Genomic DNA, 26,747 nt, shown 5'->3' on the forward strand with positions numbered 1-26,747 from the left:
TACATGTCGTTACCCATTTATGCCTAGTGGATTCTCCCATCCTTCTTAATTGGATTAATTTATTTTCAAAATAAGGGATGTCTAGTATATTTATTTCTATATTTAGAATATTTCTTAAAGAGATTTCTTTTAGCAAACAGCGCAGACCCTGATGAGACGCCGCATGATCGCAGACCCCGATGAGACGCCGCATCATGCGGCGTCTCATCAGGGTCTACGATGTTTGCCAAGGCCTTTTATCTCAACGCTATGCATAAATGGGTTAAAGAAAAAAAAATACCGTTACAGCTGCCGGTCAGTGACGTACGAGAACGATCTGCCAACAGCCAGCATCATAGTTCCCTTCTTCGACGAGTGGCCGTCCATCCTGCTGCGCACCATCTACAGCATTGTGAACCGGACACCGCGCAAACTGCTCAAAGAAATCATCCTGGTCGACGACGGGAGTCAGATGGGTACGTGCGTGTTAGTTGGGTAGGGGGCGCGTTAGAGTGCGATACGGTACACATAATGTGTTCAGTTTGTTTTGGTGAGATACGGTACGCCTGTTAGTTAGGTACGGTTAACGGTTTTGTGAGATACTGTGCAAGTATTAGCTCGTATAATCGTATTAGAAAGGTACGATGCAGTAATCAGGGTGATACGGTACAATTTTTTGTTAGGTACTATGCAAGTATCAGTGGCATACCGTTACTTAACAATGTTTTAGTTCGGTACGGCTATCGAATTACACATCGTATTCAGATAGTGTACATGTATTAGTAAGGCACCCATAAGTGTGATACGGTGTGATAAAAGTTTGTTTAGCATACGGATCAAGTATCCATGAAGTTTAATGTAAGTTTGAGAAAGGTACTGTGTGCGTGTCTGTGAGATACGGTGTAAGTATGAATAAGGGACGGTTTGCGTATGAAGTGTTTATTTTGCAAGTAAAGTTTAATTACGTTGAACGTTTTCAGTAAAATATTGTTCAAATGTTAGTTGAGTATTGTGGTCAAATCAATTAAATACTGCACACGTATCGGTGGAAGTATCCTTTAGGCATGGTGCAAGTAATAGTAGGGTACGGTGGATATATTAGTAAGATACAATACATTTTGGTTAGATACGGTGCTGGTATCATTTGCATGCAACGTAATCATATATGTAATAGCATCTTCATAATTGTAGCAGTATTAACTTAACAGCAGTAGCTTAAAAGCCACATCTTAAGCAACAGCAGCACCATAAGAAGTAGTATCCATTGCAGAATTGGCATCCATATAAAGTTATACACACTGCACAGCTAAAAGACCTATTCTATTTTCAGAGGAGATAAAGTCCAATCTTGACACCTACATAGAATCTCATTTCCCCATGGGCCTCGTGAAGGTGATCCGGGTGCCGAAACGCCTGGGTCTCATCCAAGCGAGGCTGATCGGGTACAGGAACTCCACTGGGGACGTCATCATATTTTTTGACAGCCATATGGAGGTCAATATTGATTGGTAAGATTTTGAAAACTCAGAAACTGAAACATGTTGCACGAAAGGATTGGGTTTACCACGACAAATTTAAAGTCCTCCACAGTGGGGGAATCCATGTCCATCTGACATAATTCTAGTTTTAAATCAACACAATTATGCACGTTGTTTTTACATATATTTTACATTCTAGCTATGCACGATGATGGTATGGAAACAACAGTCAATGCTATAATAATCTTGCAGGTTAAATTTGAACATGTTTGGAGCGTCTCTTGTGCACCACAGGCCATGATAGGATACTATTTCATGTTACTTTTTAAACGTTTGGTTCCTATTCTGTGCAGGCTGCAACCACTTCTTACGGAAGTGAAACGCGACCGCAGGACCATTGCCATGGGTGCCTTGGACTATATCCAGCTTGACTCCATGCAGTACAAGCACTACACAGACTATATGACCAGATACGGGTTCGACTGGCGGCTCGTCTTCTTCGAGACCTTCTTCAGGAATGACCAAGTGGGCCCCAAACCGGAGTCAACCAGACCGTGAGAATCTTAGCATTCTTTATTAGGTTTTGCCACTAATATTTTATTAAACAGATTGCATATATTAATTTTCTTTTGCACATCATTATTTTAACGTAATTATTTAATTGTACGTATTTTATTTAGTAAGTTTCTGTCGGTGTAGATGTGCGCGTGCGGTATGTCAAGTTTTGTGATTTGTGTTATTGATACTTAATCCATTTATGCCGAGTGGACTCTCCCATCCTTCTAAATTCAGTCAATTCATTTCCAAAATTAGGGATGTATGGTATATTTATTTCTATTTTTAGAATATTTCTTACAAAAATTCCTTTAAGCAAACAGCGCAGACCAAGATGAGACGCCGCATTATTCGCCGTCTCATCTGGGTCTACACTGTTTGTATAGGCAATTTTTCTAGACGCTAGGCATACATGGGTTAAGACGGTATCTTATTTACTGATTTCTTCGTCCAAGCTAATGTTTTAATTTGTAACTTATGCTTCAAATCATATATATGCGAAATTACTCCATAATATGCAGTTTGTGTAGAGGTGCATGTTCATACTTGTCGGCGATTGTTGCAGCGGAACGGTGATGGTGGGTGCTGCCTATGCCATTGATCGTCAGTTCTTCCATGAGATAGGGGAATATGACGAGGGGATGAAGGTGTGGGGAGGGGAAAACCTTGAAATGGCGTGGAGAGTAAGTGGTTGTGATGTATGCATTCACTAATCGTATGGACCCATTGTATCGTTGTTGTAATCCCGCAGACGTTTTAGAGGGGTATTGCAGTCACTCTGTCGGTCAGTATGCATGTAATGATGTTGGTTTATTGAGCGAATTATTTCCCCATTTCATACGCGCTTAAATTCAATCTTAAAAACAAGTCGACCCCATGAAAGTTGATGTGCAAGACGTTTTAGTACCCTAGTGATCCTCACATGCCTTAGTTATTTGCCCTTGAATATAGCTGTCAAAGCGATGAATCGGTTGTTAGCCTCCATTTTTTTAAAAGCTCGAGTTATGTTCATCTATCATTACTTCAATAATACTAGGGGATTTTAGGTGAAATTTATCAATTATGAAATATTTAATTATAGTGAATGATGAAATAAAATATATACTGACTGAGTTTGAAATGTTTTATGTACTATAAAAGCAACATATGTAGAGAATGTGAATATGTGCATTTTCATCGTATACATGTATGTGTGTTATATGTAAAGAGTATGTTCGCATAATTCGCGTAAGCTTTAGTTGAAGAACAGAAAAGAACATTATTTTAATAATCATTTACTAGACAGTTTCTAGTGTTTAACAAAAATATACTTAACTATTCATTAGTTATACTAAAACGTAAACACGGCGTTGTGTGTTTATGTATTCCATACATATATGTATACAGTTTTTGTTTCAATATATTCTAACGTTAACAACATGTTCTATCGACTTCACATCTGCTTCCTGTCATTGAAGCATAAATTATGGAGTAAATTATGTATAAAAGATCTTAAAGCATATAGCTGTCAACATAATCACAAGTATACAGTTATAGCATATAGCTGTCAACATAATCACAAGTATACAGTTATTCATATAGCTGTCAACATAATCACAAGTATACAGTTATTCATATTTTACGCGTGATCTCAAGAACCACCAGGTCCATTTCATATGCACCATGGGGTCTGTGTGAGGCATATTGGATTGTCGTGGTTTAATGAAACGTACATACTATTACTTGATAATACTGAACAGGTACATGTTAAAAATCGACATGAAATTTCCTCGTTCCCACCTGATCATCTCAAGATACAGGGAGACGCAGAGTGTTCGGCTTCCTCATATGTACATCGGGACGAGATTAACCTAATATGTTACCCAGTATGGCCTCTAGGTCACCTTTTTTCTCCTAAGATGTTACCATAAAACTTCTTGATGGCTTCAATGGATCACCTTTTTGCTCCAAAGATGTTACCATAAAACTTCTTGATGGCTTCAATGGAGCATGAGTAAACAACTACAACTATGGTTTTATATTTACATTAACGACGTTGTAATTTGCAGCTGTTTCCCATTAAGATCTATTAAACGACGTGTTTGTGTTACGTTACATACGTGTGTGTTTTTCAATCATGAAACAAAAGGTCTTTACTATCATAATTTATTCAGAAGTCTTTATATTCATCACTTTGTTGCATATGGGAAACATCGACATATTTATATATTATTTATACAGTTATATATGGGAAAAAGCGACATATTTCTATAATATATTTTGCCTTATTTTAACATTTATTATTTGTAAAAGTATTTAACAAACCACGCTTTTAAAAACCTACAGCTTTGAAGGTCGCAGTGTATAAATAGATATGAGCCGAGTTCTGAGAAAACAGGGCTGAATGCATGTGCGTAAAGTGTCGTCCCAGATTAGCCTGTGCAGTCCGCACAGGCTAATCAGGGACGACACTTTCCGCTTTTATTGTATTTTTAGTTTCAAGGAAATTCCTCTTTACCGAAAATCAAGTTTAGGCGGAAAGTGTCGTCCCAGATTAGCCTGTGAGGACTGCACAGGCTAATCTGGGATGAAACTTTACGCACATGCATTAAGCCCAGTTTTCTCAGAGCAAGGCTCATATCATGTTCATCTCGATCTCGGGAGGTCGAGAGCGTGTTTCCGACCGGAAGTTGTGTAAACGATCATTCGCAGGAAGGCTCATTGAGTAGGGAGCTCGTAAATGTCTCAATAATCTGTCGACCCGATTAAATTACATAAAATAATTGAGTCATGTACGACTGTGCTATCTAAGTAAATCAACATATTTTACTCGAAGGACTGTTTTATAGTTTTGAAAGTTGTTATGCTTTATAATTAGCAGATAATCATATGGTAAGCACGGTTGTTCATGTTAAATCAAAGAAATATCATAAGTTAAAGACTGTAGTAAAACATTGCGCTGATGTGGGTTACATTAAATTAGAAAACCGCCGAAAAAAAGAAGCTGCAAACACAGTCGATTCTGTTTTGTTTCAAGTTTTTCTTGATAACTTCATGTTATATCTTTTTCATTGCTTAACTCAATGCAGCTAAGAATATCCTTTAAGAAAAGGTATGGACATTGGATCTCTTTGTTCAAAACGTTGCATTTATATTTCGTTTAAATTGTGTCTTTTTTATGTAATTATATAGGGGTTGGACTTAGTATATTATGACCTAGAATAACGCGAATCGAATCCCAACTAGAAAATCATTTAAAACAGTTTTGTTAAGAAGACAGCAGTAATAAAACGAACTCGGCAGTGTCTTAATTATATTCTGAATTTGAACCCTTATATAAAAAAGGTTTAAACTTGTACCGTTTCTTAACCCTTTACCACTGACCACTGAGAGTCATTTTAAAGTGAAAATGGCGATATGCAACCAGCATAAATCCGTAGATGCCTGCGAGCAACACGCAGTGTGTTCAGGTTTTATACTGTTCGCTGCTCATCAGTATCTTGGGATCGGACATAAAGAATAAAAAAATAGTATCTGTAAAGAAAAGTCTTTAATTTGATTTGAGTTTCTAAGATAAAACAAGCAGGTCAAAACAGGTCAAAATGCGAATCTTAGCAGGAAAGGGTAAAGTGAACCAATCGTTCAACTCATTCAGATCTGGCTATGCGGCGGTCGCCTGGTGCACGCTCCGTGCTCGCACATAGGCCACGTGGCGCGCTCGCAGCCGTACAGCTTCCCCGGGGGTCGAGAGCATATTGAGCAGTACAACTACAAACGGGCCATCGAGGTGTGGATGGAGGAGGAACATAAGGAGCTCATCTACAACTACTTCCCAAATATGAAGGTTCGTGGATTTTCACTTGTTTTTTTTCGTCCGTACGAGCCTACATACGCATTGAAGCTTGTGTTTTTAAATCCTTTTAACGAATTGGTGTATCGCACTAAAACTTTCACAGTTGCCCTTAGTATTTCATTTGATCGTAAAGAACGGAATGTTTGCTGCGACGATTCTTGGAAGAATTATGACTTTATGAGTGTTTTTCTCTATTTTATATTTAGCCGCATTAAACTTTTGTTTTCGTTTCCCCATTAACCAATGGGCTGATCCAGCTCAAATTGTAAGAGTTGAATATATGCAATCAGTTGATGATAGTTAAGAAAAGAATTTGGTTTTGTCGACTTTTTTGGAGAGCTATTGCCATTTTCTGTTCTTCCACTAAAAATGTATTGTCCCAAAATTTTATATTTTCAACAAATTTCTATATACTGGTTGAATCTCGATCAAATTTTTACGGTTGAAAGACCGTAATTAAACGCGCACAATCATGATTTTAATGTATAGATGATGGAAAAGAAAGGAAAAGTAACTGCGACCAGTTTTTGTTGCATTATGGCCATTTGTCGTTTTGTCTACTGTAACATATATAGTGAATTTCTCTTTGTCCAAACATGTGCTGTTGGGCATAAGTGCATGTGACACATGTGTAGTTTTTGTTGTTTGCTGTTGTTGTTGTTATTGTGCCGTTACTGTCGGGGTTGTGTGGTTTTGTATGTGTGTGTGTGTTAAGGGGGGTGGGGGTACTCGTGGTATGGAGGATCCACGCTCAGTTCATTCAGGGACATGAAACTACGTTTACACTCTGGATACATCACTTCTTTTCACGAATATTGTTTGTTCTTAGTCACATGCTGGAACGCCCATGACTGCAATTTTGAACGCTCTGGATCCTCTGTAGCTGGGATTTTGAAAGTCGTGTGACTAAAACTGGGATCGATTACTAGTACTTCCAAACCTCTCTTAGTGCAGGCACTGATGATGGCAACAAATCAAAGTGAAATTTAATATCAAGAGCTTACTTTTTATGTATCAAACAGTTTTTGCAATGTAAATTTATTTTCTACATAAACACTGCTGAGAACTTGTGCCTTTATGTTTTAACTGATTTAAGCTTTAATGTTATAGAAATATGATATATTTAAATGAACTAACATCAGATCTGTAATAACTCGATGGCGGTTTCCATGGAGTAATGGTTGAATCCGAGAATTAATGAGTGGTTGTAATGGGTTTTATGACTTGTACATTTCTTTTATGACGCTCTTACTCTATAATGTTAATCGCGAGTGATCATATATATCCACTAAATGAATTCCAATTTCCAACATTTCCCTGTAAACGATCATTATCTTCATGAATAAATACAGATCAATTGCATTAATAGTGAGTTCTTATTTTTGTAATTTATATGTGAATACTGTTTTCTAGACATCAAATTTTCGCAGTCAATATGTGTTATATTTTCTCTATGATTTTTTTATTGATTTCACACCATATTTTTTGATGCTTTGAACAGTCAATTTTGTAACTTTTGATGGTGACCTCGTAACTAAAAATATATCTATGTATAAAATAAGTTCCATAATATATTGGCATTGATAATTAAAAACTAAAATCTTTGCTGACATGAAACGAGGCGAATATATAAATAATGCGTGAACAGCTGCTGCAAGGACGGGTTGCTTTCTCGTTGCCATTGAACGCGTTGAATATGTCTGCTAAAGGCATTCGTGCAGCTATAAATGCTTTTATTGTCGAGCTATATTGAAGAAATTATTGCTTTGACATTTACAATTTATTATCTAGGAAAGATTCATATAATAGTGGAGAACGTTAATTAAAAACGCCGTATACAATATTAGATTGTTGTAATTCTACCACCGTCTGGCTGTTTCCATGGAGTCTTTTAAAACACCAGGTGCGATGTTCAATTATGATACTACTTGTATGTCATGATCAAAAGAAAGTTTGTTGTTAAATCTGTTTTGCAAACCTTATATACAGGAATCTGCTGTTCTTGTGTCAAGTATCTTTATGAAAAGCGATAGTCTTATACGCCGACGAGTTCTGATTTAATTCTTCACATAAACCAATCAACTGGATGATTTATTATAATAATAGTGTTTATTCAGTTTTTCTCTTAAGTTTAGCGTTAAAGGTAAATACACAACACAATAATATTGATAAAAAAATGTTTTTGAAAAATGAAAAACTATTTTTTCTGCAGCACTTATGAATCACATATTCGACATATATATTGTAGTATATTAAAAAAACGGAAGATCCAGTCATTGGATATTATCTTTATTGTATTTATACTTTTACATACACTGTGCAAGAACGGTCGCTTCCAGTAATTGGCGGTTACCATACGTCATAATGCACACAAAACGCGTCTTTTCGAGGAAACACCAATCATCTCATCGGCTTATGCTCGAAATATGTCGTTGATATATCTAGAATAAGGAATTTTATTTTGGAATACTTCTAGTTTGATGACTTTAATACGGTTTTCGTGCGTCAACGGTCTTAAATATAACGATTTAGTAGAATTGGAAACTCTTTAACAACCTTAATACTAAGTTGACTATGAAGCACAATATTTTACTTCACCCACGTCAAGGCTATTTTGGCCGTTCAAGTGCGGTCGAAAAGTATAGACGGTCAAGTATCTACACGTATTGTAACGTTCGCATTACAGTTTAAACACCCATCCGTACATCTTCCATGATATAGCACATAGGACCATACACATTAGTTAGTTTAAACTACTCTTTTCAGACCCTTGACGCGGGAGACCTATCGGCAAGACGGGCACTAAAAGCGAGGCTGCAGTGCAAACCTTTCTCCTGGTTCATGGACAATATATGGCCGGAATTATTCGTACTCACTAGGAACGTGTCCGCATGGGGCTCGGTAAGTGTTCACAGATAGAAGCATACATTCATTTGTATTTATGTTTAAACAGGCATTGTGTACTGTTACACCCCAAGTTGGTGGGCATTTGTGGGCGTTCTGTTATTACAAAAGGCGATTTTGCTAAGAACTGGAGAGATATTTATTCATTGTTATAATGAATGTTTAAATTCAATTCGATCATTGCATATAAATTGTGCGTACCACATTATAAATAATATATCATGCATACAATAAGTTATTCATAATAAATATAGGACAAAGGCATTTTGTACCTATATTTGAAGCTTGTTTTACAATATCGAGACAGGCTGTCTTCTTAAAGCTGCATACATATACATGTTTAAGAATAACAGAACTCTGCAAAAGTAATTTGAATCCTCGCTCTGTTTGCTCAGGCGCGGAATCTGAACACAAACAAATGCCTGGACAACCACAACTACCTGTTCCAGGCAGAGGAGACCTTGTTCCTGGAGCCATGCCATTACCAGTTAGCATCGCAGGTATAGATCGCCAACGTTTACATGACATAGATCTTTATTGATTCACAATTTTCAAGAATGGTTTGTGTACCGAAATCGAGTAAAATGATTTTATATATTAGAAAATCATTTACCTCACGATACATGTACACAATGCAACCCTATAATAACATGAATTTATGTGAAATAAATTGCGCAATTTATGCTTATAAATATATGTCACGGCTTTTAGGTTATTCTGAAGTGGAAATGGTTTGACTGTCCGTATTCATCCTCCTTTATTTAGATTTAAGGCTTAATGTATTAAATCATTGAAACCTGGCTGTATATGCGAATATTTGCCTTAAATGCTTCTTAAGAATTTTCATTTAGAAGTGGGTTGCAAATGCCGAACCTAATATTACTATCCTAATTCACAGTTGCTTTCTAATGTAAAAAAGTGTCATGAATGTTCTACTAAAATACAAGGTAACCAGGTTAAGTCTTAGAAAAAAAGTCTGAAGTCTAATATATTACTCGATCTGAATAAAACTTGACATGAATCGCTAACATGCATACCTTGACACAATCCGTACCATGTTTAAATCTGTGACAGATTGATCAAAATCTACAAGTCTTTTTAAAATTGTGTACCGTGAACGCATGTTAGCGATTCAGGACCATTAAGGCATTGTTTTTTTTAATGTTTGACTTCATTTTGTGGACAGCTGGTCTCTACGTTTACTCCACATCAATAGTGTCAAACTTGGTTGCACGTAAAACTTTTATATACAAGCAAGAACCATTTTCGCTAGGGGTTTTGTTTAACGTGTTTGACAGAATAATACAGTCTCCAATGCATTTGTATTTATTCGTTTTTTGAAAAATGATATTAAGTGCACTCTCCAAATAGTGCCTAATGAGACAATAATTTGACGAATATCGCCTTAATTTGGGTTTTCTTTACTCGAGTTACATAGTGCAAAAGCTTTATGTGTTAATCGTTTACCTTATAGTCTAGGGCTACTTGTGACATGGGCATTTTTTGGTGAGTGTTAAAGGATATAAAATATGAATGAATGACTCCTTGCCGTTCTTTAAATAGACAGACACAATGTACATGCATAGTTTATAAATCCGCCTAGACTAATTATATATACATTTAGTTATTACTACAATCTGGCAAAAGCGGACTTAATGCATGTGCGTCAAGTGTCGAGGACAGGCTAATCTGAGACGACACTTTCCGCCTGGAAAGATTATCGTTTAGAATAGACTGCCTTAAAAAGAACAAATCGATAAAATTGCAGAGGGTAGCCTCTGATAAGCCTGTGTTGACTGAACATACTAATCTAGTACGATTTTTTTACGCACGTGCATCAAGCCCTGGGCGCGACACATATATGGCTCGTAAGAGTGGAACTCCCGTCGCTTGTTTAGAGACTGTACCCCAGTTCGTTTTGTTATATCAGTACTAACAAATTTTAATTTGAATGCATCCTTAACAATCATTAGAGACGCATTTGAATTGTTGTCCAGCTAGATCAGGTTTACCCATTATTTACCAACGCGGGTAGGCAACGAACCCTTTCGTAAGAATTTGAACATGCAAATAACTGTGATCCTGTGCAAACACTGATGGTGGCGTGTGTATTCCGATGATTTAATTTGTTTAAGCGAATTCAATCACCAGGATACAAAATACTTTGGCCGCAATCGTTTTTTTGGCTTTGATTGTGATATAAAATAGCTATTTCATTCTGGTAAAAGTGTTGATTTCACAGATTGATTGCGATATTTTTATGCTTCGTCTGTCCGTCCGTGCGTCCGTCCGTCCGTGCACAATTTTTGTCCGGGCTATTTCTCAGCAACTAATGACCGGAATTCATTGAAACTTTACGGGAAGCTTCACTACCAAGAGGAGATGTGCATATTATCAGCGGGTTCTGGTCGGATGATTTTTCACAGAGTTATGACCCTTTGAACTTTTCCATTAACTGTACATATAGTGCAATTCTTGTCCGGGCTATTTCTCAGCAACTAATGACCGGAATTCAATGAAACTTTATGGGAAGCTTCACTACCAAGAGGAGATGTGCATATTATCAGCGGGTTCTGGTCAGATGATTTTTTTTACAGAGTTACGGCCCTTTGAAATTTTCCATTAACTGTACATTTAGTGCAATTCTTGTCCGGGCTATTTCTCAGCAACTAATGACCGGAATTCAATGAAACTTTGTGGGAAGCTTCACTACCAAGAGGAGATGTGCATTTTATCAGCGGGTTCTGGTCGGATGATTTTTCACAGAGTTATGGCCCTTTGAAATTTTCTATCAAAATATTCTTGTCCCCCCCAACTACTGTGCCCTCAAGACGTTTCCTTTTATCTGAATATATAGTGCAATATTGTGACAAAAAAAAACCTTTGAGGAGCATCACCCGTCTCCGACGGTTTATTGTCTAGTGACTTTGTCAAATACCTATGCAACTATTTTTAGGGCCTGATTATTTTTATACACACACGAAAGTATTCATGAACGAAATTTCACGCACATGTCGAATTTAGGGAATAAATTCTGGTGCATTACAATTTCTAATATTGGTTTAATTTTGTGCTAGGTTAAATTAGTACGTAAAAAACCCATTATTTTTCATTGTTTACCGTTCCTTATCCAATTTCTGTAAAAAAAATATTACTTATACTAAATGCCGTTCATTTATATCAATAATAGAGCATCATATCGACCAAATTTTTTAACAAACTCTTGTCCACGTTTTTGAAATCTGACTTAAATGAAAGATGATCCTAAGAAAGACACCATTGCAGATTACGAAACTTGTATGGTGCAATACAATACAAGGTTGGAAAATATAGATATTCGCTATATATAACATCCATGTAAAAGTTCACACATTTCTTGCAGATGAATTGCCTTTTTCCAATGCTTCTCAATGACCCGTAATGGCCTGACGCGCGCCTAAATAATATATATATATATATATATATATATATATATATATATATATATATATATATATATATATATATATATATATATCCCAGATTCGCCTGTGCAGTCCGCACAGGCTATTAAAGGATGACACGTTCCCGTAGACTGGACTTTCGTTTAAAAGATACTTCATTTAAACAAAAAAAAATCTTTAAAAGCGGAAAGTGTCGCCCATGATTAGCCTGTGCGAAATGCGCAGGTCAATCTGAGACGCCACTTTACGCATTTGCATGAAGTTGCGTTTTTTTCGAGAGCGCGACTTGTTTGTTTACGCCGTAAGGTGGTCAACATCGGCTAAATGTATCTTGTCATGTCTAAGTTTTTTTTCAATGACACATGATTCCCAACTACACGCCTATATAGTATAAACGTCATGAAGTTGTCAAACATGTCTTTAAATTGACTCCCTTGGTATTTTCCCAGGGTTTCTCGATGACGCGCGATGGCCGGCTTCGTACCTCTCTCCAGTGTGTCGTGGTGAAGGGCGCCACCCCCGGGGTGCGACCCAAGCTGGAGGACTGCATAATCGGGCCCAAGGACACCTGGACTCACTCTCAGGTTGCATCATTGTAATTGAAGCTCTACGAATCTTACACCATTATGTCTTTATTTACTTGAATACAACAATTTTTCATTGTAGATATTGTGTTTAAGGATTGTTTTTTATTACTTCTTCATTGACAAAGCTACATAATTTTGAGTTTTATTGTTTGTATATCCCGTTTTCTAATATGGGCAGGAGTCAATGCTGTGATAGAACAAGAATGTTTCCATAGAAACGGTTACTGATATAATCGTTTAAAGGAAATAAATTCCCTTGTAATAATTGTTTGAACAACACGTCAATGAAAATGGTTTTTGACATAACTGTTGTTTAAATTATATCTGTTACTTTACATTTTTCACAATTGTATGTTTAGTTATTCTCCAGTTTATGGTCATAATTAATCTTTAGCACAACATCAATTATCGGAGCTCATAACATGTACTAGTTGAATAAAAAGTTGACCAAAAACGTAGTTTTTAAGTAAACTTGTTGAGGTCAAAGTGTGCTACAAATGCAATCTTAAACTTTCTCCGATGCCGATCCTAATGGGTAGTTTCAAAATGTGAATTTTTAATGGAAATATATCGTTGTCTGTGATAAACAGTCTATTCGTTGAGTTTAAGCAATAAAGCGTCTATTAACTATAACTAAATTTCAAAATGTGACATGCCAGTCACTGTATGATATGCATGCTTTTAAACTCCTCCCACCGTTAACCACTTTCAAATTCAATGTCGCAATTATTACAATCACCCAGCCATGTAATAAAGGCTCGTATTTCCAGTTTACTATGATACATTGCGTGTGTTTAGCATATGTCGCCAGTTAACAATATTAGATGTCTATACTTTCAGAGTAGCTACATCAAACATGACGGCACAGGCCTGTGTCTAGATATAGACGATGGCGGTGTCATTATGCGGGCGTGCGACCCAATGTCCGTAACCCAGCTTTGGCAGTTTAACACTTACGTCCCCTTAAAACGCCATCCATAGACACAAGGATAGTCTACGAAACGGTGCTAGTGTTTTAATAATCTTTATGTCGAAACGTTTTTATTGTCGACTGTATTTTTATTGATGTTCTTTTGATTTTACGCATCCATATTCACATTGATAGTCATAATCGGGTTTCATACTAGTAAATTATCTTTCCGTGGTCGAAAGAAGCGCCTTTCTTTTAAGAGTGTATTTTCTCCTCCGATATCAAAGCAATTTAAGTAACCCCTACCTTTAGATTATACATCATCGTTCAGAACCCGCGTTCTCTCAAATCCGGTTTGCTTATTAATTGACCGTGGGATATAAGAATTAGTGTCGTTTCTTTTTAAATTGCAATATTTTGACGATGAAAACCATCATGTACGCTTATAAATAACGATTGTATATATGCCAGTTGGAAACTCTATCATATTGTTGCATAATCCTGTCGTTTTCTCCAAATCCATTGACAAACAGAAACGGGCAGTGATCTGTAAATGTTAAATGGCTGTATCGACGTACATGTTTGTATTTAATTCATATTCCGGAATGTGACGGCAATTTAACTGGTAGTTTCTATTGCACTGTGTGCAAATCTGAACAGAAAATTAAATGACCAGTTAGTTTTTTTTTTCACGAATATTCAAATCTCATAAACTTTTATTATATTAAAAAATCAAATATCCCAAACATAACAAACATAACAAACATAACAAAGGGCTGTTTTTTGTTTCAAAAATGCATAATTATTTATTCACGGTATCTTACAACGTATTATAAAAACTAAACGTGTGTTATAGATCTCCATATTACCAGATAAGTCTATATAAGATTAACGTGTGTTAGAGTCCTCAAGTATGAATTAAAGTATAATTCCCTCATATTCGCTAATAGTTGATACCTCATACGTTTTTGATAACTTATTGTTTTCATCAATTATATATTTATATGGATGTTTTTTTAAGGTTTTGGATATATTTGCGAATTCTGTGAATTACTTTGATTCGTTCTTGCTTAAATCCGCGTGTCAAGCTAAAATATTAATATGTTGTTCTGTGCTTCGAAATTATGCTGTGCTACCGGCAGTGCCATAGTAAAAATATTTCGTGTAAATGGGTACGGAAGGATAGCATAGTGCTCAAAGATGTGGTGAAGGTTAAGAAAGGTAACGGACATATAATCATGACGGTTTTGAAAACAATCATGATAGACAATGAGTGCCGCCATAATACTGCCATTTGTGTTCTCCCCATGTGCATGTAGGTCACAGAATGTAAAGTCTCTGACAATGATACTCAGTATAGTGCATTGTATTAGAAATGTAAGATATTGACATACAGGGGCTTGTTCACACATATATGTAGATGAATGCAGTTTCAGAATTGTTAATCACTTTAGCATGTTCTAAGATAACTAGGATACATGTTTTTGTGCTTGAGTCGTTTTGTAAATATCACTTTACTGAACTTACTTATTTTAGGTATTTATTTTTATGTTTTCGATTTAGTTGTTGTGTTTGACTGATTTTACTGGTTTTATGTATTTACGCACTTGTGTTGAATGTGCTGATGCGATAACATTATTTTACTAAATTTACTGTTTTTAAGTATTAAATGTACTTGTTATTTGAGTCGCTGTGTTAATGTTATTTTACTGAAATTGCTGGTCTGATGCTGTGGCATAAGGTCCATTTTTTGCATGACGCGACTCCCATAAGTATCACCAACTGTATATGTTAAGCCCTTTTAATATGTTAATAAACGATTGAAAAGCATGACTTAAAAATATAAATATGTTGGATTTGGTATTTTTATTAATCCACCGATAAAGACTAAACAAAAATCAAACCACTTAAGAACTGAATTTGATGCAGTGTATATTATGTTCAACGAAACTAGTGCCGAGCCTAATGAGGAAAGTATATTATATCGTAATGCTAGCAACTATTGCTTGGGGCAAATGATAATCGTGATAAAAATATTCATAGACAACGCTAAAATAAGCCGGAAAACTTAGATCAGCATAATTTAAATATATTACTGTTCAAATGCAACATTTTTGCATTAATCGGAACGACAAAAAGATATATTATAATTGGCCGATAAATGACGAAATTGCCAAGTCCGAGATACGCGAGGTAATGTCGGCAACATTTCTTACCTACTACAGGTGTGGAAAGTCGGTCGTTAGATGTTAGATCTCAATCCATGTTATTCTATTCAGATAAATGTGATTTTATTTTCATTTAGGCTCATGCTCTTGATTAATTGATTTATTTTCGTCGGTGACCTTGTTAATTAACACAAAAATATGATGACTTGAAAAATGACCACGTGGCAGTTTTTTCAACTCTTGATTATTTAATAAGATATATCATGTTGGTGTATTTATTTGTCTATTTGTGGGTATTTAAGTAGCAATACATGTTATTTTCTAACATAAGGGAGATTACTATGGTTATAATTCAGGCGTGTGTAATGACCGTTATTGCGTTTCGATGCATTATTTTGTCCAAAACTATCAATTTGGTCTATTAAAATAAAGAAATCAGATTTCTATTGACGCAAATGGACATTTGTGTATGGAACATTGAAAATATTTCTAATCAAGATGTTGGGCGAAAAGTACTAATTATTAATTTCCTTTACAATTGTCTAACGAACAGTATTAACAATTAGCATTTTATAATCGAAAAACCGTTTATAAATAAACGTATGCACACTAATATCACATTTACCAAAAAAACAATGACAGTCGTTCAATAAAAGTTCAAAGCCATACAATAAATATCAGATCATATGAAATAAAAATGCTAAAACGAAGATCACAGAAAAAAAAACAAACGTGTGCAATGCTTTTATCTTAGATTCACTTTTTATTCGAGGCGCGATGGGAAACGGCGCTTAATACATGTGCGAAAAGTGTCGTCCCACATAACCCTCAGCGGTCCGCCATCTTATCAGGGGCGACACTTTTTGCTCATATGGAATTTTTCCTGTTGTGGAAGTCTCGTCTAAACGAAAATTCAATCTAGGCGGAAAGATTCGTCCCTTAAAAACCTAAAAGGCTCATGTTTAATTGTTACGCTTACTGTAAGCTGTTCACTGATCAACGTTATGTGTGTCGATTGAAAAAGTGGCAGCAACTATGTCCATTAAATAGTAAAAAGAGGTACACATTAGAAAACTCCAATATCACGATATCACGAGATTTAAAATACAAATTATCTAAAATAAAAATATTTATACGTTTTCTAATGATTAGAAAATGTTTAATTTACATGATTTGTTTAAGTGCACACTGTAAACAAAAATGGGCATATCTATAAAATCGACAATATTTTTACGCGTTTACACTTCAACGTTGACTGATATTTTGGCATTTAGGTATGTCTAGAAATATGTGTAAGTAAAACACACAAATCATGAACAAAACTATGCGCAAAATGCTGAACTTGATGCAATCGCATTTTAAAGTAAAAGTTGCTAGTGAACACATAGTTGTAAACAACGATCTGTTTGTTGTTCTGCCACACTGTACGCAACAAACCTTTCTCTTTTCCAACTGTGTAGCCTGGCGTCTATACAAACTTGTTGGCAATCACTTTTGAGAATTCTGAAAGACACTAAAGTAGATCAAATAGTACACAGAAAAGGGAACTGTAATAAGTTGACAATTAGACAATAACACACGGCAGAGCTGGACCGGACGTCTATAATCGGCCCGCTGCCGACATAACGGCTTATCGTTATCGTTTATATCACATATTTCATTCTTTTTTGGTCATTAACCAAAATTTATACATAACCAGTATTCCGTACTTTTATTTCATTAAATTGATTACGCACGTTATGACGTACATCATGTGACGTAATTTCAATGACGAAACAACCTACATGTAAAATCTCTGGTTTTTAAACAACGGACGTGGTAGTGGAGGTTTTTTATTTAACAATTAAATATTTTTTAAGCATCGAGCGATTTCAAAACGTATTTCGGATTTTGTGTTTGTCATCAGAGACGTGTTATCTACGTCTCTGTTGTCATGCATCATTAAAAGCATCGATAGAAATAAAAGTAATCGCTTTTGTCAACATTCGATTTAGTAAATCGTGTTTATGGGGACAGTGTTTAGCAATCGATGCAATCGTTTAAAAAAGTGTGATTTAAAATCAAAAAGATAAACGGATAGAATAGCAGAAAAAGGAATTACAAATCTCTGTGTTATTTTGTTATTATAAAAACGGAGTAGGGTTGTCATCGAGGTATGTGTGTCTTTTTCTATAAATTTTGCTGTTTCAAACTTTCAGTGTTTGATGAATCATGTTAAAGCACAAATATGCCTAGAGGCATCAATTAAATGTTCAGATGAGTTTTAGTTTAAATCGATATTTGTATTTTTCAAATCTTGTGCTACGTGTAATTATAATTATGTTCGATTCTTTCATTGAGTTGGAGCTTAATTTTATTGATCACGTTTGGCTAAGACTGAATGTGGACGCCATTTTGTTCAGAAGCTCTAGTCGCGCGATTGCATTATTTTCTGATATGATAAATCGGCCCGGCGGGCTGATATAATTTATATTGGCCCGCTAGATACGAATAATGGCCCGCTCGAGACGTCATTTTATTTCTATTTATAGTAATGATATGTGATATACATCCATAAATCGATAATTGAAGTAGAAAGCCAGCTTCACCTCTCACTTGTTAATTTAACTTATGTTTAGCAATAAGTTATGGCTAAATGTTATTTCTTTTACTCTTAAGTGCGTTTAAAAAACAATCACACTTACGAACTGGTAAACCATTAAATATATAAAGTCGAATTTTATGTTTTTCGGCGTGAAATTCGTTTAATGATACCTTTGAGTACAGTTGGTCAATATAATGTCTAAACATGACATGTTCCATGCAAGTGAGACATGTCTTCATTTTGAAAAATGTAATTGAGTAACTATCAAATGGGTTTAATGGCATGATGAAATTTACAATCTTCTTGAAAGATTATAGTTCTTACGAATGTAACGACTTTTTTTATTATGCTACATAACATTAATATTATAATATTGGTCAAGGGGAATGTGTTTGTCACTAATTTCCTTAAAACTCATCTAAGAATGATGAACTCTTAAAACACTCACTAATCGCCGCCATCATATTTTACCGTTAAATAAAGCAAAAATAAGTACGAACAATACAATGTTGCTGCGCACGAAAACCTGCTCTTTTTCTTCGGAAAGTGTTAGGCACACGCATATATCGAACAATTCACGTAAGGAAATGCGTTACCATCAAAACTAATAGAGCCGTCTCCGTCAATATCCGCTTCTCGGATCAGCTCCGCGAATTCACGCTCTGTCATTTTCTCGCCGATTGAGTTTAGCACGGCCTTCAGTTCTTTGCAGCTTATTTTGCCTGAAATAATGATTATTTTTCCAGTACATACTTTAAAACAGTGTTTACCATAGGGATAATGGCACTTGTTAAGTCAATTCATCGAAAAGAGACTCTGAAAAAAACATTATAACACCTAAATAACATTTCATATTTATCACATGCCATACCATGTTTCCCATGTTATATAACCATTACGAATATTTTATCTTACACATGCGTAATATACTTGTTAAGCGTTTTCATTGGCTTAGTTTTCGTTCGATAGACCAATCGCATTTTGTTATTTTACTTAAATGACGTTCCAACGTCAATGACGTCACGAAATATAAATAACAATCGGGATTTATCATTATGTTTGCATAAATATTTATTTAATTTGCTAATTTAAAAGCATGTTATAAAAATATCTGACACTCGTTATCATTTCATACCATATTTTTATAAAACTCGTCCAGGCTCGCTTACTCACAAAATTCATGAACTCGTTTAATAAATACGGAATATTACGCTAGTCAATTGTTCCAAGAGTTTGTATCACTCGAGTGGCTTGTGTGATGACGTATCACACGAGAGGCGGAGCAACAACGTTTATATACAACAACTAACGAAAACAGTCAACAAATGTATTTTTACTTTAACAAAACTGACAAAACAATGACTAAAACGGTACGCCATAGTTTATTTAAGACGGGAATGAATACAGTTTATGTAAATTAACGTGTAAACATTCGAACCGGGAAAACACAGGTTTCCGACACGCTTACCTTAATGCCATCGTTAATCAAATTGTTATAACAATTAAGTTGACAACTTTAATCCGATGTTTATAACAAAAACGTTTATACGATATGCATTTCCAATTCTATCTCCCATGTCTTTATCGAAACTTAGTTTAAACCACACTATGAGTATTTTATTGAATTCCTATCGAAATATACATTTATGCATGATAAACACACACTCCAAAATACGTTTTTAACGCATAGTTTACTGCTAAAAAACACCAAGTCCGACGTGTCCTCACAGGTGGAAGTAACGTCCCCTGGATAGTATATTCAAATAAATATATAAAATCATGTTTAATGAGAGAAAAAAAGAAAAAAAAGCGAAAACAAAATTCTCACCCTCTGATATTAAAATAATAACAAGGTCATTAACTAGAATTTTCATAGGCCTTTCTTCGCGGGCCGCAAAAAAGTCAAAAATAATAATAATCCAAAGCAACCAAGTCATGTCACATAATGCATGCATATGCAACCACTTATCCCTAAAAACTAATTCCAAAAGTTTATATTTTCCTTGCCAAAGGCTCGCTTACTAACAAAATTCCTGAACTCGTTTAATAAATTATGGTATGATATGACAACTCGTGCCAGATCCTATATATGTTGATGTTTTTATATGCTGTGTATATATAATGTATCTATTTATTGCTTGTTTTCAATCTTATTTGTTACAGTACAGTAGAACAATCTGTTGGCATGTTTAAAAATAAATATAAATATAATCGTTTAAATTTAAACTATCACGCCCTATTTCTCTTCCGAACCAGAATACTCCGGATTTAAAGACGCAGGTACGCGTGACGTCACGCGGGAACAGGTCTATACGGCGTTAGTCTATTGAAGTAATACACATATTTAGCAAGTACGTCAACGCAAATTTATTGATATTGTAACAATCATGAGAAGATTTTTTTTAAGTTTTCACCATAACAATATAATAAAACGAAGGGCGTTGCCAATTTCGACCCAAGGAGCATGAGTACAACAAAGTAAAAGGATGACCACTCGCGTGACCTACTCGGTGACGATCGGACCCGATTAATGAATGAAATCTTCACGTGTAAAGACCTACCTTTGCATTGGACCAATGAAATCAAATGTGTGTTTAACATGCCAACCAGTTGAAACTGGCGCTGGGCAGTTTATTTTGATGCAAAATGTTACGGCAGGAACGGTTCGATTGTTGTTCTTTTTTTCATACGTTTTATTGAATACAGAGGCCCGCGAACTTTGCAGGGGGAGATGCCCTTTACTCCGTGAATAATTCAGTCTTAGATCGGGTCCGATCGACAACGAGTAGGTTACGCGAGTTGTGAATCGTGCTATTTCTTAAAATTTGATATAGCATTTGTAAAAATCTTGCAAGATATGTACATTGCCAGAAAGGAAATTCATATCTGCGTTGAATTAGACCAGACCAATATCGTGCAACTCGCTGCACAATTGATTAAGTTATGGCTGTTCTTGAAAAAAATCACTTTCAAATATATTAATAAATAAATAAATAAATATATATATATATATATATATATATATATATATATATATATATATATATATATATATATATATATATATATATATAATATGTATATATATATATATTTATATATTTGATAGTGATTTTTTTCAAGAAAAATTGATTTTTCGTTATAATTTGATTATTTATCATTCAAAAAGATGTTTTCAATAATTAATATCATAGCCACACGCTAACCACCTGTGGACACATGGAGCATTGCTTGTTTCGACCCAGGAGGCGAGATTTTTTAAGTATCAATTTTGGGTAAAAATATGCTTTTAACCGATGTGACCTATATATATACCGGAAGTTGATCAACTTACAGAGATTCTCAACCAAAGATCATGGCTTTTTTTATATTTTTTTTTAACATCCTCACAACGGTTAAGTTAGAGATATCGTTTGAATAACAATTGATATATGACGAACAAATTTCGATCTCAAAAGCTCACTTCTTGCATAGAACACATGAATTCTTTCGATCTATGGAAACTGCAACATTTGCATTTCTATGTTTTAATAGAATGCGATTTTTGATAGATATATATAAAGCGATAACATAAACACTATTTACCGTCCCCGTTTTGATCAAACACTTTGAAAGCTTCTCGTAATTCGGATTCATCACGTGTCGCCGACCTGGCATCTTGTGATTTTGTCGTCATTAGACTCACAAACTCCTCAAAATCGATCTGACCGTTTCCTGAAACAATCGAGCAGGACTAGTCTTCATAATTCATAGTATAATATCGAAATGCGGATAAATGTTACTCATTCCATAGTTGTAGATTCAAATTAAGTTTTTGCGTTATTCTAGTTCAACAATTGCCAGACATATCTTTTAAATGTCATTTCCGCTTTGTTTCATACATTGGCATATTTTGTTCATTTCGTCTGTGTATTTTAGCAACATACTGTATAGTGCATTTGTTACATATACTACATTATTCATGCTGCAGTATCGAATTGAAGATTAAAGTGAAAACGTTCCCTTTTTGAAGACGCAAATTGCGTTTTGAACATTTTATTATTTCAATAAATGCTAGATGTGTATATTGATGTCATTTCCGATCTATTTGGACATTGGTATATTTTGTTTATTTCGTCTGCGTATTTTAGCAACCTGTTCCACAGTATACTTGTTACATTACAAGACGTCCAAGAAACACAAAGCAGGCTCGAGGCCCGTATTCAACAACCGATTCTTAGACTTAAGAATAAAGAATAGACTTGGAACCAAGAAAAATGTGTTCAGTGTTTGAATATATACAGGCCTCCACTGGTGATTATGTCATTAACAAAATGTTCTATATGAAGAATAAAATAGATAGAGATGTTTACAGCAGAGTTTGACTCAAAATTAAAGAAATTCTTGAATATTCTAATTTAAAGAATTTTCTTTATTCTTAGACTTAAGTCTAAGAATTGTTTGGTGAATACGGGCCCAGACTACATTTGAAACTCTAACATGACAGTCGGTTCACTTATGAGGGTCCCGCGGGTCCCAAGATATTGGAAGCGATCGAACAATATAAGGTGTCTATATTTTAAGAATTCAATGGAACTACACTCGGTTATTCAGCAATTGAAAGACTAGCTCGTGCTAGAGTAAATTTGTCTGAGGTTCATTGGCAAATGTCAAAATTGCTTTGCACATAAATTTGCGTTATTCGGGTTAGGCCTCAGGGACCTAGTTTATGTTAAGTATACAGTTTCTTTCCAAATACATCGCGGCAGAAATGCCAATGAGTAAATGAGTATGAGTGTGTATTTTGAGGTTTGTTATGTCCGTCTGTGCCTTTCTAACATAATGAACTATTTTACCCACGAACGTTGGGACGAACTGTGAATGACGACTATAATTTCCAGCTATGTGTTTTGTACTTAAAAATATTTTTTATTTGTGTGTGATCTTGTGTTGCAGGGGGCGGGGCGGGCTGAGTACTCTGAGCAGTCCCAACCTGTCCTGTATGGTGACCATCAACCAAGCTCACATGCTTCCGGGAAGTTGAATTGCACCCGGGTCGCCGAAGTGAGAAGCGCATGTGCCAACCACACCGCTAACCGAACAGCCCCACGAGTACACGTTAAAAGGTACTTTCAATATATATATATATATATATATATATATATATATATATATATATATATATATATACTACGCTTTATATTGAATCAATATAGTTCGCTTATAAGAAAACAATTGTATTAATCACCCACCAATCATGTATTACATTTGTTTAAACCATTTCTTCCTAGATCTGAATTCGCTGTTCTGAATAATTAATACAATCTTTTTGTTAGAAATATCGCTGATGCTATTCTAATATAGTTTGACTTTCTCTTAGTTTAACCGAAAATCAAGTCGTTTGGCTGGAATATTTTTAAACCCAACTTTATTTCTAAATGTTATTTTTAATTAGATCAATTGTGTATGTCCTGCGTCATGCAAAAATGAGTTATTCTATATTCGGCCAGTCTAGCTCTACCCGGTCCGTTTTTTGAGGTCATGAAGCATTGCGTTAATTCTAGCGGACAGCTTCGCTCCTTACAATACATGTACTGTGCAATTGCGCATGCTGGTCTAGAGCTACGATAGCCGCATATGTCATAAGACTCATTTTCCCATGACGCGCCTTGTAAAGTTTTTGACTGAATCAAGAATCTCCCTCCTAAAAATGACGCAAAAGCAGCGTTTTTGCTAACATACCACTGCTATCTTCTTAATGTCTAATATTTGATTTAGCGTAGGTTGACGGAAATTGGAAAGTATTGCGCGTATTTGTCAAGCAGTGTAGAAAAACGATTCGTCTCTCTCACAAAAATGTGGAACGTTCTGGCAAGTCGACGTTTATCGCAACAATGTTTTATGAATTCTTTATAAGCACCAATTTATTACTCTTTAACACAGAGTTATATGCGTGTTTGTAATTTATGGTAAATCAAGTAACCTCTAGAACATTAACGAAGGGGATTGCATACATGACCCTGTATTATATTGGAACATATACGCGGTTATATAACCTGTTTAATACGTATATTTATATTAATATCACAAAGTCAAGTTCTTTAAATGTATGAATCTGAAATGTTATTAGAGATAATTAATGTTCGATCGTGATATGTAGTTATGAATACTTAATGTAAATGTATGATCATTTAAGAGCATTACCACAAATGTGCACGGTTATTTAGAAATGCAAAATTTTAGTAATCATTTCATTCTTGATTTAGGTTGAATCATACAATATTTGCTACTGCAAGTAACACCAACTCACCATCATCGTCCACCTCCCGTATGATGCTACGTATTTCCGCTTCCGGTATACACTGGCCCTGCACCCGGAAGGCGTTTGACAGCTCCGATGCGGAGATTCGCCCGTCCCCGTTCCGGTCAAACATCTGGAACGTCTTCCGCAGCTCTGAAATACAAAATAGTCGTCTAAGCTATACTTGCTTAGGCAAAAAAGAATTTGCCTGGAATTTGTCATGTTTTGAAATCGATTCCATTCAAATAAATTCTTAGAATGTTTAGTTTCGAATCTTTATATACATTTTTTGATTATTAAATTGCTGTATCTTAACTTGTAACGGATAATTATGTAGTTATTTTTCATTATGTATTAATTAATATACACTTTTTATATCGGTTAAATATGAACATTGAAACACCAACGTTTTAATTAAAGATGTTTAACCTATATGCAAAAAAGTACAATCAGAGATTAGTTGAATTCGATAAACAATCGATAATTCGATGCATCTTAAAATTTCATTGCATCTCTTAATGACCATTTTTCCCATTCATATGTTTTTAAAATGATGTGAAAAGTATGATGTATGACAAAAAAGATAATACAAAGCTCTTCGCCATGCTATTCATCAAGCTTTAATGTGTTCAACTATTTAAATAGCTCCTTTATTTAAAACATTCAACACAATTATACTGGAAAAAACAAAGCCTGCCAGCTGACATCAATATCACGTGAGTCGCTTTGTGGGAAAACCGTGCTTAATGCATGTGTGTAAAGTATCTTTAAAGATTAGCCTGTGCAATCCGAAAAGGCTATCCAGGGACAACACTTTCCTCTTTCAATTTTTTTTTTCAAATTTTAATGAAGTCACTTTTTAGCGGAAAGGTATTCTAGGCGGAAAGTGTCGTAATTGATTAGCCAGTGCGGACTAAACAAGCTAATCTGAGACGAAACTTTACCAACATGTTCAGATTTTCCAGAACGAATCTCACGTTTAAACACTATACAACATAATAAAATCATATAGTTACTAGCATAACATGTATGGCAATATATACGATTATTTGTTTAAATACCGATTACAACTTATTTTGATTTACTTTACATCACACTTTTTTCTTAGCTTATGGCAATAAACAATAAACAATACACAATAAACCCAAAACAAATAAAAGCGTTAAAACTCTTTAAACAAATGCGAAGTTTGACAATATTATTAAGTGGTACTACAATTTCATAGTGTATGTGTAAGGCTGCTCATTAGTAATGTTCGTCTTGTATTGTTTCCCTACCTTTCAGCTCTTTACTGGAGAGTTTCTTCGCCTGTAAAATATATTAGAAATCATACAGAAATATCAGCATGATGGAATCAAATATTTGGCTTTTATATGTCTCATTAAATTTATGTTGAAAAGAAACGTGTAACTTAAGTATGATATTGTATGTTTGTAATATAATATAAATATTTGGTTGTTTGTTGGTTTTACATATAATTTTCAGTTCAAACACAACAAGGCGATACCAACCATAGTCGATTATAGATGATCTGCAAGTATATTTACCATAATTTATACAATACCTACGACTGCGACTGGATCGGCGTTATATTTATGAGGCATATATAACATACGTGATCCATCGCAGTTAGCCAACTGTGTCAAACATCGTTCTAGTAAAACGCATTCCATAAAGACCATAAATTGATTGGATATCTGTCCAGGCAAGCGTTGTTCCTTCCATACTCACATTAAATAATGTTATAAACTATAAACTGGGACAAATGTAGGAGGTTTTGGGAATGCAAATTTAAAACAATTTAAAATGTATAAGAATAATCCTACACAGTAAGAAGAATTTAAATGTCAAGATCATAACATAAAGGTTTTAAAATGAGTAATATGAATCGTGTTACTACATGTAATTGTATGTCTTGGTAAAATATAATACAACTTATTAAATGACCCGTGTCGCGCAAAATCTTTATTATGCCAGATGCGGTCAGCAAAGCTCCAGACAAGCCTGCGCCCTCGCACAGTCTGGTC

General features: G+C 35.0%; 2 protein-coding genes and 1 long non-coding RNA gene across 11 annotated transcripts in view; 2 read left to right on the forward strand and 1 right to left on the reverse strand.

Annotated features, from left to right (window-relative positions):
* The window catches only part of LOC127840825 (polypeptide N-acetylgalactosaminyltransferase 13-like), a 71,602-nt gene extending 56,067 nt beyond the window's left edge, over positions 1-15,535 (forward strand). For all 7 annotated transcript variants that reach the window (XM_052369242.1, XM_052369241.1, XM_052369243.1 and 4 more), the window contains 9 exons: positions 289-455; positions 1,310-1,487; positions 1,811-2,011; positions 2,578-2,695; positions 5,647-5,835; positions 8,611-8,745; positions 9,144-9,248; positions 12,641-12,775; positions 13,619-15,535. In XM_052369242.1, the coding sequence (XP_052225202.1) occupies positions 289-455; positions 1,310-1,487; positions 1,811-2,011; positions 2,578-2,695; positions 5,647-5,835; positions 8,611-8,745; positions 9,144-9,248; positions 12,641-12,775; positions 13,619-13,759 (1,369 nt within the window). In that variant the 3' untranslated portion in view covers positions 13,760-15,535. The remainder of the gene's footprint in view (positions 1-288; positions 456-1,309; positions 1,488-1,810; positions 2,012-2,577; positions 2,696-5,646; positions 5,836-8,610; positions 8,746-9,143; positions 9,249-12,640; positions 12,776-13,618) is intronic.
* The window catches only part of LOC127840828 (neo-calmodulin-like), a 64,954-nt gene continuing 52,174 nt past the window's right edge, over positions 13,968-26,747 (reverse strand). The window contains exons 3-6 of the mRNA XM_052369252.1: positions 24,730-24,873; positions 22,026-22,154; positions 19,037-19,162; positions 13,968-17,359 (exon numbers count right to left, since the gene is read on the reverse strand). Coding sequence (XP_052225212.1) covers positions 17,325-17,359; positions 19,037-19,162; positions 22,026-22,154; positions 24,730-24,873 — 434 coding nt within the window. The 3' untranslated portion in view covers positions 13,968-17,324. The remainder of the gene's footprint in view (positions 17,360-19,036; positions 19,163-22,025; positions 22,155-24,729; positions 24,874-26,747) is intronic.
* On the forward strand, positions 17,618-26,121 carry LOC127840831 (uncharacterized). 3 transcript variants are annotated; one of them, XR_008030588.1, is made up of 3 exons: positions 17,618-17,674; positions 23,376-23,545; positions 24,686-26,121. It is a non-coding gene; the product is annotated as an uncharacterized LOC127840831 (long non-coding RNA). The 3 variants fall into 3 exon arrangements; XR_008030589.1 differs by having other exon boundaries at positions 17,636-17,683; XR_008030587.1 differs by lacking the exon at positions 17,618-17,674 and adding an exon at positions 17,730-18,009.

This window comes from Dreissena polymorpha, chromosome 8 (assembly GCF_020536995.1).
Source record: "Dreissena polymorpha isolate Duluth1 chromosome 8, UMN_Dpol_1.0, whole genome shotgun sequence".
NCBI lineage: Eukaryota > Metazoa > Mollusca > Bivalvia > Myida > Dreissenidae > Dreissena > Dreissena polymorpha.